The 8,892-nt window shown below is 36.0% G+C and overlaps 2 protein-coding genes across 2 annotated transcripts; one reads left to right on the plus strand and one right to left on the minus strand.

Annotated features, from left to right (window-relative positions):
* The first annotated feature begins 2,783 nt into the window (after positions 1–2,783).
* On the plus strand, positions 2,784–4,988 carry LOC139861650 (light-induced protein, chloroplastic-like). Its single transcript, XM_071850112.1, has 3 exons — positions 2,784–3,309; positions 4,097–4,292; positions 4,433–4,988. Exons 1-3 carry the CDS (start codon positions 2,879–2,881, stop codon positions 4,745–4,747), a joined length of 942 nt encoding a protein of 313 aa, XP_071706213.1. The 5' UTR covers positions 2,784–2,878; the 3' UTR covers positions 4,748–4,988.
* Positions 4,989–7,095: 2,107 nt separating this feature from the next.
* On the minus strand, positions 7,096–8,642 carry LOC139864515 (uncharacterized). The gene is made up of 2 exons (XM_071853097.1): positions 8,258–8,642; positions 7,096–7,607 (listed from the first exon to the last, which is right to left on the minus strand). The coding sequence occupies exons 1-2, from the start codon at positions 8,640–8,642 to the stop codon at positions 7,096–7,098; spliced, it is 897 nt and encodes a 298-aa protein (XP_071709198.1).
* Between the last annotated feature and the right edge of the window lie 250 nt (positions 8,643–8,892).

The following is an 8,892-nucleotide window of genomic DNA, read 5'->3' on the forward strand; positions in this document are numbered from 1 at the left end:
CTTGGTTTTTGGGTGTAAACCCTAATTTAGGTCAAAACGGGTCAAATGAGCATTTTGGGACAAGTAAGCTTGATTCGGTGTTAAATTAAGTTTTAAGTCAAGTTTTGGTAAATCAAGTAGGTAAATACTTGATTTAAGTGTTAGTGGTTATCTTGGAAATATAATCACTAGTCGTTAGTGATTTTGGGGCGTTTTATGACTTTGGTCAAAACGGGTAATTTGAATTGGGTCAAAATTGAGGATGACACTAATTTAGATTAAATCGATGTTAAACGCTTTTGTTAAGTGTTAAACGATGTTTTTGGATGTAATTACTCGCGAGAAGTAATTTTGGGTTAAAAATGATATTTTAAGATTTAGTCAAACGTGGTCAACCGTGTTATGGGTCAATATTGCACGTGTTGAGGTTTTGGTATAATTGGCGTTTGAAATGAGTACTACCTAAGTAGTAATTTAGCATTAAGACCTAGGTTTGGTCTAATTGGTGTAAAGTATGATTTGGGTTAAATCGTACTTTGTTGTGTTGGTTTGAATTACCACCCGAAGTGGTAATTGGTTTGAGTCCATTAGTAGATTAAATGGGCGGGTTTTGGCGAGCAAGGTGTGATCCCTCGGCTAAGGGATGTTTCTGTCGAGTTCTCTTTTAGAGAATGGCTATTTATGTGTATATTGTACCTATGTGTGATATAGGTGGTTACTTGCTCGGATTTGAGGACGAAGATCATGATGTACATGACTTGGGCGGGCATTCCAAATTGAGTGGAATAATTATATGTGTAGGTATATAATGTATCTATTTGTTGTAGCGTGAGATGTGAAGTGTCGAGGTGCTAAGACACCACGTTTCACGTGACGAGTGAAGCATCGAGGTGTTAAGATGCCACTCGAGGTGAAGCATCGAGGTGTTAAGATGCCACCTAGGAGTGAAGTGTCGAGGTGTTAAGACGTCACTCCAAAATAAAGGGTGAAGTGTCGAGGTGTTAAGACGCCACCCGAGGGTGAAGTATCGAGGTGTTAAGATGCCACCCGGGGGTTAGTGATACGAGGTGCTAAGTACACTAATGGATGTTGTGAACTCCGATGGCCTTTCGCGGGCGCCATTCCCTTGTACGATTGGTTAACCATGGTTATTGTGTTGTAGTGTAGCATATTATATTGTTCGGGTTATATATATGCTATTGTTGTGCTAGCTTGTGATATTAAAGGTTATAACTTTGTACTTGTGATGATAAGCTAATTGTGTTGCTAGCATGTATGCGGTATGTGAGTAAGTGTTTGCAAGTAGGTATATTATATATGTATGTGTATAATTATTGCATTCACTAAGCATTAGTTTACCCTCTCGTTGTTTACATTTTTATAGATTTGCGTGGAGGATGGCTCGGGTAAGTGTGCGGGACTAGTGGACTTGCGTAGTTTGCTTTAGAAGACGTGATGTTGGATTTGATTAGGATTGGGTAGCGTATTCCCAATCGCCATGCTCGGTCTATGTTTTGTATTAAACTAAAATGGGTCGAAATGGTCACTTTGTCGTAATTTGGGTCGACGTGAGCCCGGTGCTGTAAAACTCGATTTTATTGTGGGAAACTCTTAGTTTTACTTATATTGACGTGTTATGATAAATTATTTCATTTAAAAGTGTTGCGGAACGTGTTTTGCGAACGAGCATAAAAAGAAAGTGGACAGGCCACTTTGGAGCGGCGCGCCCCTATATGGAGCGGCGCTCCATATGCCTGAAACTGGACTGTTTTAAAAAAAATAATAAAAAATTAAACGTTTTCGGTTGGATAACGGGTTGGGTTGTTACACTTTTAGATAATCCATATCCATCTAAATGGATCGGATCGGATGGATATTCAATGGATCGGACATCCATTGCCATCCCTATTTGGAAGAAGACGATGATGAAGTTGATTGTTGCTCATGTTGCTTTTTCCGCGCGTCCTCGGGCTCGGAAACATAGATTCAATAACTAGTTGTGGTGTTCATTTAGGGGTCGTGTATGTTTGTGGTTCTCGTGTTTGGGTTTCGTGTATGGTATTTTGCGTGGATCTTTGGTAGTTGGGCTAGGGGTGTGCGAGTTTCCTTTAGTGTTCTCGTGCTAGTGTGTTCGAGTTTTTGTTTGTTTGTGTGTTTGTGTGTGGTCTCGTGTCTTGTCTAGCTTCTTGCTAGTTTGTTTCGTGTATTTTTATTTATATATATATTTAAATCTTACTTGTCTTTAAAAAAAACTTGTTTGTGAAGTGTTGTGAATATAATTTGAGGAGGATATTACGAAAAATTTAGGTGCTTAATGATTGAAGAGTGTTTTATCTCTGAATGATCATCACTGAATGCTGAACTATTCAACATCATATGTCATTCAGAGGTCAGAAACGAACGCACTGAATGAAGTTCATCATTTAACGCTGAACCATTCAATTAAGAGGTAATTAAACAAACACACTGATCAAAGGTAAGAATTTTGAACCTGACTAATACGTAGCTCATTAACCAACCAAAGTTGGTTTGTTGATTGTATTATTAATATACCGGTGTTTGTTGAAAATGATGACTTAATCCAGTTAAGAATTAGTTTTTCTCCTTGATACAACTTTGAGTAAGTAGAACATGGAGTGACGGGCCATGTACATAAATAAACAAGACAACTAGTGTGTTTTAATATTAAACAAGGACGTTTCAGTCCAATTTGAACAAATTACAGGGACCATTTTTGTACCTTGCTTCACCTTTAACCAAAAGTTCGGTATGAAAAAATGGTTGGCACACATGGAAGGAGTGTTACCGGTATATATACACAAAAAACTCATTGGTTTAATTCCTATTACTAGTCATTTAACACTACACGTGGTCTCTGTATTTCCTTTCTCTCCCAAAAATGGCCGGCGTTTCTCTAATCACTCAATTTCCGGTACCCCTAATTTCCGTCCCCAAATCAAACCCTAAACTTCCGGTTAATTCCATAACCTTTCCGGTTCAAAACGAAATTCGATCGAACAAACTTGTTCTCTCTAATAAGAAATTCAATTTCAGTTTACGTGCTGCGGCGGAGGGGAATTGGGAACCGGAATCTACCGATTCTTCGGTTGTGGTCGCAGAGGAAGAGCCGGTTCCGTACAAGGAACCAACAGAAATTGAGGTGTTGAAGAAACAATTGGTTGATTCGTTTTATGGAACCAACCGTGGATTAAGTGCTACAAGTGAAACAAGAGCTGAAATTGTTGAGCTTATTACGCAGCTTGAGGCTAAGAACCCTACTCCTGCACCAACTGAGGCTCTTAATCTTCTCAACGGCAAATGGATTTTGGCGTAAGTTAATTATTAATTTTTGTAATTAGGTTTAAATGATTTGAATATACTTATATAACGTTTTCAAAACTTGAATACATACCAATATACCATATGAGTTTTATGATTAGTTCAATTAATACACGCAACTAATCATTTTAATGATGTTAACTTAATCATGGAATTTTAATTTTGTGTACGGTTAACCAATACGGAGTATAAGAAAAGAATTGAATATGATAGTTGTTGTGTTTGGTTTAGGTTTAGGCCAGGTACTACTTGATTGTTACGTTTAATTAACTAACGAATAAAAGTGACTACTAGCTAACCTTGCAGCTTGATGTTGTAGCTTTAAATGAACAAAGATTGTACAACTACAAAGTACTTATACTGGCTTGTTCTATTCGAGCCGTGGTCCAATTTTTGTTTGCACATCACTTTAATACTGTATTACTAATAACAATGAGACAAACAGATAAGTAACCATTTAGCTTCCATGTTAATGATATTTTTGATACAAGATGATTACACCACTTTAATGAAGTACTGTAGTTAAATAATAAAAAGTACAATGGCCTAAAATGGTTAGATCAAAAAAATTGTTAATAAAAACAAAAAACCTCATTATTCTGTAATTCTTCTATGTGTGTTGGGTATGATAGTTCTGTAAATTTAATACAAGAACATGGTTTCTAGGTGAGTATAAAACATAGCATCAGAGGAAAGTTTTGAATATTAGTTATACTTGCCGTTCTTTTTGACGCTAATATTGTAAGTGTTGGTTGTCATTTTGTTTGTGTTACTTCAGCTATACATCCTTTCTAGGCTTATATCCTTTGTTATCGAGTGGTTCGCTTCCAGTGGTGAAGGTTGACGAGATATCACAAACCATCGACTCTGAGAATTTCACTGTCCAGAATTGTGTTGTTTTCTCTGGATTGGGGTCCACAACTGCTATCACTACAAACGCTAAATATGAAGTCAGGAGTCCTAAGCGTGTGCAGGTACACTACATACTGTTTTGACCTTTTAGACCCACCCATTTTGTCACCCTAATCAAATCTTAGAAACGTCTATTGACTCATAAGGAGTTACTAAGATAATTGACAGGGACAATATATAACTATTTACTGTCTGAATGCAGATCAAGTTTGATGAAGGGATAATTGGGACACCACAATTAACAGACTCCATTGTTTTACCAGAAAATGTTGAATTTTTAGGACAAAAGATCGACCTTGCTCCGTTTAAAGGTTTGATCACATCTGTGCAAGATACAGCTTCAAATGTTGCAAGGACGATTTCGAATCAACCTCCATTAAAGTTCTCCATATCTCAGACGAATGCTGAATCATGGTTATTAACGACATACCTTGATGAAGAACTTAGGATCTCTAGGGGAGATGGTGGCAGTGTCTTTGTTCTCCTCAAGGAAGGCTCTCCCCTTCTTACACCTTAAAATCCTCGATGCGCCAATTCGCTTTTGGTCATGTATGTACGTATGTTCTATATATCTATATCTATATTTTATATAAAAAATAATATAAATATAAATAAGTATAATAATAATAAAATATATTTAAAGGAAGGTGTATTATTCGTCTATGGAATTTGAGGAAGGCTGTTTGTTTAGTTTCTTGTTGTGCAACTAGAAATACATTTCGATCCAAGTATTTAGAAAGATTATTGATTATGTATCATTTGAGTTTGTTTTACATTCTATCGAACTAATAGATTGCAAATCATGGGCCTTTATCATTCGGTATGTATCAGTATATATGCGTACAAAAGAATCAATTTATTTGAAGAGGTTTAGGAATGAAATTTTTGTTCAAGCTCCGGCTTGCTTTATGTTAGTAGCTTCGTTTTCTAAGGCCAGGCCTACAATTCGTATCAAACGAGTATTATACTTGGGCGTTGCCTGGTTATAGAACTGAGTAGGTGAATCTGTAAAAGTTTTAACTTCTCATAGTAATTAGTGAAAAAAGGGTAGCAATACAAACGTAAATATAAGCACAGGTTAATGTTAGTTGGTACATATATGAATATATGTGACACCCATGTTGATGTGTGGTAATTTCAACACTTTATTTCGCAGGAAAATGAAGATGAACTGCAAACAATGAAAAAACAGATGAAGTTACATACACTGATTCTCGTTTTTAGCAAAGGTGGCCATTTAACTTAAAGAATAGATTATTTGGGTTCTGTTTCTTATTCCAACGTTAATTATTCAAAAAATTTAGATGATTAAAAAGATGAATTGTTGCACACTAGTAAGGGACCAAAGAGTTGAAAGTACTAACATAGTAACACATGACTCTTTAGACCATGGATGATGGTAATTGTGACGTGGAGTGAATAAGGGATACTTTTTGATGGATAATGGTAATTGTGACGTGGAGTGAATAAGGGATACTTTTGGAATTATGATGTTTGGGAATGGGAGAGTTGTAATGGGTGGTGTTTGTTGGGAGGGTTGTAGAAAGTTTATGAGTGATGTGTTAGAATTTGATTGGTATTTGATAAGTAAAATAATAAAATGTGGGAGAAAAAAAACACTATCCAATCAGCACTTGGCACCTCAACTTCTTTCCTCCTCGCTATTGCGTTTCACATTGACCAACGCCCCAACCAAAATCACCCACAAACGTCCATTAGACTGTTTCCAACGCGGCGTCAAAAGCAACCCCGTCAACTGATCTGGCCGTATTTGACGCCCTTGACGCCTTTATCGCATCATCAAAAACTAACGCGTCGGTGCGTCAGTTTAAAATCTGACGGATGGTGAGAGAATCGTCAGGGGCACGTGGCAGCGTCTGGTTGGTGCTGAGACCGTTCGACTGATTTCAAACGAATTTTTTTTATTTATTTTAATTTCAATAATTATTCAATGTGAGTACCCTACAAACGCCGCGTTATCTATGGCGTTATGAAGTTTAACCTCGCAGGAAACGCACTCATGGATATCCAAATTATTTTACTTCGGTTAAGGGAACTTGAACAAAATACCCTTTTTTAAAAATGTAAACAACATTTTACCTGTTTTTTCTATTACATTTTTATCTTAGTCGTTCCTACATGGACCTAAGGTGTTGTTTGTTATTCAATATGTGTAGATCTTATTATGTCTTATATGCGTTCGCATGCGTTTTTACTCAGACTGTTTGTTTTTCTGAAGATAAAAGATAATATAATGTCTTATTTTGTCTGCAAACTCGTAAACTTAGAAATATGCTTCTTAGTGCGCGCTGCAGATATGATTAAGTTATTTTGTAAACATAAAAACAAACAGTCTTCACTATTCAACATACATACTTTTAGGCCACATCTTCTCTACACAGACATGATTCACACATCTTCAGACAGAAACATCTCAAAAAACAAACATCACTCAAGTCGTTCAAGCAATATAGGGGCGAGTGTGATTCCCAAAACAGACGTGTGAATGAGGAAATTTGCTTCCAACCCGTATAGAGGTTTTTAGAAGATATGATAAAGAGGGCTTGAAGTAGTTCACTTGAGTTTCGCTAAGGACAGATCCAAACGTATGTTGTGGGGATATCAGCAGTGAGATTTGGACACTTTTAGTTTGATTGTCCCAACTTTCGAAAACAAGGTATAAACTACAGCATTATATAAACAAGTTCATTCATAAACTTTTCAAAAATAATACTAAGATGGATTTACAATGAGATAGCCCTATTCAAATCGCTAAGAAAGCATTATATATAATACTCATCTACTTTCAAAAAATAATCACCAAATAAACAAACAAATTGATCTATATATTGACAAAAAATATGTTTAGTTTGCTCCATCCATGGCCAACACCATTGACAAATTTCCCATCTTGAACCCAAAATCCTTTCTACCAAAATCTTCTATATGTCTACCATAACAACCTCCAGGCATCGATGCAAACCCGACTGTTATGTTGTCGTTTACATTCAAATTCAAATCTAATGATTTGTTAGTCGGAAACTCATTGGTGGTTCTTTTGTAAGACCCGAACCATTTAGCTTGAGCGTACTCACGCCGCCTCCATGGTGGCACTTTAAGTTTCATTTGGTTCATCGATTTCTTTATTGCTTTGCTCATTATTTTCACAATGTCTTTGAATTCGTCGACTTTGCAAACTAAAACTTGAGGGAGAACGTTGAGCAACGAACTGTAACTACTAGTTGGCCTAGCTATCTCGAATTCTTCTATAGGATGTAAAATGATAATGTAACGTATGCCCGCGAAAATAACATCGATATATTCATGATCACCAGCAAGAAGCCTCCCTTTCTTTTCCCACTTGGATTTGCAAAGACCTACAGAGTAAATTTTCAGTAACCCAAACAATACTACTAATCAAGTAATTAAAATGATAACATCTCATGAAAAAAGATGGCATAAGATTAAAAAAAAAAAAGAAAAGAAGTTGACACACAAAACATTTAAACGAATAAAGTTTTCCTATTCTGATTACTAGGAGGGTGAACTATTTTAGAAGTACGCAGTTTAACCGGGTTAATTCTCCCGTGACCGGTATGTTATCTCATTACAGAAAATAACGTCTTTAGGGGCGCAAAAAACCACCGCTTTCGGCCACAAATAACGCCACAAAAGCCTTTTTGGGGTGTTTTTAGTGCGCCGCTTAATGATTTTGTTAAATTATAAATAAATAACCACTTTAATGGAGATTTATAGCATCATTCAAGTAAATAAAGATTAATATGGTAAAAATATAAGCTTGTAATATAGTTACACCTAATTCCAGACCGGTTAATGCCCTCGCCCTTTTTGATATGTTGCGTGTTTTTTGCGACGTAATAGAACAAATTGAACAGTAAGTCATATTATTGTGCAATATGATTTTTGTTTTATAACCTTAATGTTACAATTTTAGTTTTTTTAACAACAAACACACACTCATTATAAAAATAACAATTTAAATTCAAAAGGTTAGAATATAAAGTACCTGCATCGAGACCTTGATCGCGCAGACGAGCCATAAATGTTCGTTTAGATCCTGACGACGATAAGTTTCCCATCACGCGCCACCTTGCTTTCTCAACTTCTGAAACGACAATTTTCCTCGAATTGTCATTTTCGAATCGAAAAATTATCTTCAATGAATCCTTCATCTCCTCCATATCATCATCAATTTCATCAGAACTACATTCATCGTTCATTTTACGATCAAAATCCCTATCGACAACACCATCGTTACTCTCGATAAACGAGTTAACCAAATCAGAAAAATCCAACATGGTTTCAGGCGAGTGGTCGCTGCCACTGCTGTCACAATCTGTCATCTTTGATGCTATTTGAAACGCTTCTGCTACTCTTCGAAACCTGCCCATTTTGAAATATATATTCTACAATAATACTGATCAATTAGTCAATTATTCAGTGAGGTTGTGATTTATTTATATATAAGAAATTAAGTATTAAATGTTTGGAAAAGTGAAAGATGAAGAAAATAGAAGGTGTGTATAGATGATGACATTATGGTGTTATATATATAGAGAGAGAAAATCATTAGATTATTAGTGTATATATGTATGTTGCTTAGGAATATGCTTTGTGCATGTGCGAATGAATGTGGACATT

Source organism: Rutidosis leptorrhynchoides, chromosome 8 (genome assembly GCF_046630445.1).
Source record: "Rutidosis leptorrhynchoides isolate AG116_Rl617_1_P2 chromosome 8, CSIRO_AGI_Rlap_v1, whole genome shotgun sequence".
Lineage (NCBI taxonomy): Eukaryota > Viridiplantae > Streptophyta > Magnoliopsida > Asterales > Asteraceae > Rutidosis > Rutidosis leptorrhynchoides.

Bases quoted from the DNA above. Each gene is read 5' to 3' on its own strand.
- LOC139861650 (XM_071850112.1), top strand. From the start codon at position 2,879: ATGGCCGGCGTTTCTCTAATCACTCAATTTCCGGTACCCCTAATTTCC. The intron at 3,310-4,096 runs GTAAGTTAATTA...GTGTTACTTCAG, and splicing joins AACGGCAAATGGATTTTGGC to CTATACATCCTTTCTAGGCT. The intron at 4,293-4,432 runs GTACACTACATA...GTCTGAATGCAG, and splicing joins GGAGTCCTAAGCGTGTGCAG to ATCAAGTTTGATGAAGGGAT.
- LOC139864515 (XM_071853097.1), bottom strand. From the start codon at position 8,642: ATGGGCAGGTTTCGAAGAGTAGCAGAAGCGTTTCAAATAGCATCAAAG. The intron at 7,608-8,257 runs GTACTTTATATT...TTTACTCTGTAG, and splicing joins CGATCAAGGTCTCGATGCAG to GTCTTTGCAAATCCAAGTGG.